The sequence below is a fragment of the Austrofundulus limnaeus genome, unplaced genomic scaffold (assembly GCF_001266775.1).
Source record: "Austrofundulus limnaeus strain Quisiro unplaced genomic scaffold, Austrofundulus_limnaeus-1.0 Scaffold273, whole genome shotgun sequence".
Taxonomy (NCBI): Eukaryota; Metazoa; Chordata; class Actinopteri; order Cyprinodontiformes; family Rivulidae; genus Austrofundulus; species Austrofundulus limnaeus.
In genome coordinates, this window is record NW_013952675.1 from 395509 (window position 1) to 397809 (window position 2301).

A 2301-nucleotide genomic window follows, 5' to 3' on the forward strand; every position below is an offset into this window, starting at 1 on the left:
ACACACACACACACACACACACACACACACACACACACACACACACACACACACACACACCAACCTCCACTTCCCTCAGGCTGAAGTGCACAGAGTGCCTCCGAGCTATCGGGTGGAGCTTGTTGTCTATATGGATTCAACCTTCAAAGGCGGAAAAGAGGAATGGACTCAGCTGGTTTGTTTATTGGCATTGCATCACACACACACACACACACACACACACACACACACACACACACACACTGCACCCATAAATCAAGGATGCCCAAAGAAAAAGGGGACTCACTGTCTGACGCAGGAGCAATGAATCGCTTCTGTAAATCCCCACAACACAACAGTGAGTGGATCAATACGAGTAAAGTGATCTCACAAGCTCAGGAAGGTGCCAAACAGCTACTTTTGATTAACAATGTACAACTTAAAGGGAGGTGGCTGTTTTTTTTTTTAACTACAGAACAGACACATAAATGAGTAGAAAGACTGCAATTAAAGCATGTGTGAGGTGTTAGTGGTCTTGCCAGTGGATTAATTGCTTTTTAATCACTCCTTATCTGTTAGTAAAACTAAACTAAATGAAGAATGCAAGAAAAAGAAAGGGAAAAAACAATAAAGATTAATTTCCTCAGTTTACTTGGTTGAAAAACAAATGTGACCTATGAACTATGCAGCAAAACTGCAGTGAACACAACATGAGCTTCAGGGGTCTGAGGCTAGTGGTGTTACTTTAAAGTGGTTTTCAGATTACTGTAACAGCTTCATATCGATTTTTTTTTTTTTTCAAATTAAATAATCACCTGAGTGGAAAGAAGAATTCATCTGATAATGTTTTATGCTCTCACTCAGCCCGTGCTTCTAAACTGTCAGAGGAAATATYCACAGGAGACATGGTGCATAATGGAAGTTTCTGTGGATGAAGATGCTGAGTTTGTTGAGGTCATGAAATGTTTGCATTTATTTTTGAAGCACTTTTTGGAAAACAGTTAAATAAAAATCCTAAAGTAAATTAAAATAATATTTTTTTACATTAAGTCAGGAAACACAATAGACGTTGGTGATGCTCACACTAGGCAGGTTGCAGGCATTTAAGTCACYAGCTGTAACTCAAAACCCAACAGTAAAGTTATTTGGATTAACAAACTTCAGGCAATTAACCCTTCAAAATAAAATGCAAAAAAAAAATCACTTTGTTTTGTTGTAAATAAAACTGGCACAAAAATCTATTGAATATCTCCATATTTTTAACTCTTGTTAGACATGTTATTTCAGTGAGCTATAACCCAATTACAAATTTCATATTATATTACATTTTAAGGGGGAGTGAATGGGCACAGTGTTCATGATTTATTAGAGGAATTTCTCTCTCAGAACGAATGCAAGTGTATAATTCTAAATATAAATTTAGACTAYGTGAAGTGCCGCCTTTTCTAAATAAACCCTTTCAGGTAAACTCCACCATGCTTTTGTTTTGAAAAGACTTCCGGTGCCTCAGATGTTTTTCTTAGTTAACTTGACTGTTTGCAGYTCCACTCCTCTGTGCTGCCCTGCGCAACTGTGTTCAGCGGAGGATGGAACATAAACACCTTTCTAGTACTACTGATGGGCATTTTGCATAATTTAGTCACATGGTCTGAGAGAAACCTTTCAGAGGACAAACAACACGAGTCTCAGGCTTTAATAATAATTTGTGTCAAAGTGTTTTAGAAGGTAAATATTCTTAATGCGGATGTGCTGCAGGTTGCCCACCGCACTGAGGAGTGGACAGCTGTTTTAAAGACTAATAGACAAACAAACGCACCCTTCAGTGGATTAAAAAAAAGCATATTTACCTTGTTCAGGGTCCCAGTTAACTTGTTTTGTCGGGTGCTCTATTGGAAATTTCATCTCTGTTTTTTTGTTCTCAGTCACACTGACAGGAAAAATATCAACGCGAATCCAAAATCAGACAAAAAAAAAAAAATCGGAAATAAATCACGACGCATTCCTTTCCCCGCTTCTTCGGTGCTTCATCTTTTTTTGCGTGGAAGCTGCTTTGGAAGAAACGCATCGTGAAACCGCATTGTCTGCTTTTCAAGTGGAACACCCCCCTCCTCTCTTTTTTTAACCCCCGCCTCGCTTGAACGAGGTGTCGCCCACGACCACCGACAGACTTCAGATGAGGTGGTGGACTCCCAAACGCCTTCCGGTGAAGTGTCGCACCCCTCTCTCTGTGGTCCAAACAGCACCAGACTGAGGCACTGCCCGTGTGTGTGTGTGTGTGTGTGTGTGTGTGTGTGTGTGTGTGTGTGTGTGTGTGTGTGTGTG

General features: G+C 40.1%; 1 protein-coding gene across 1 annotated transcript in view; it reads right to left on the bottom strand.

The window, feature by feature from the left end:
* Positions 1-2295, bottom strand: part of kcnk10b (potassium channel, subfamily K, member 10b) — a 25161-nt gene extending 22866 nt beyond the window's left edge. Inside the window, exon 1 of the mRNA XM_014020950.1 lies at positions 1827-2295. Within this exon, the coding sequence (XP_013876404.1) occupies positions 1827-1881 (55 nt within the window). The 5' untranslated portion in view covers positions 1882-2295. The remainder of the gene's footprint in view (positions 1-1826) is intronic.
* Positions 2296-2301: the final 6 nt, after the last annotated feature.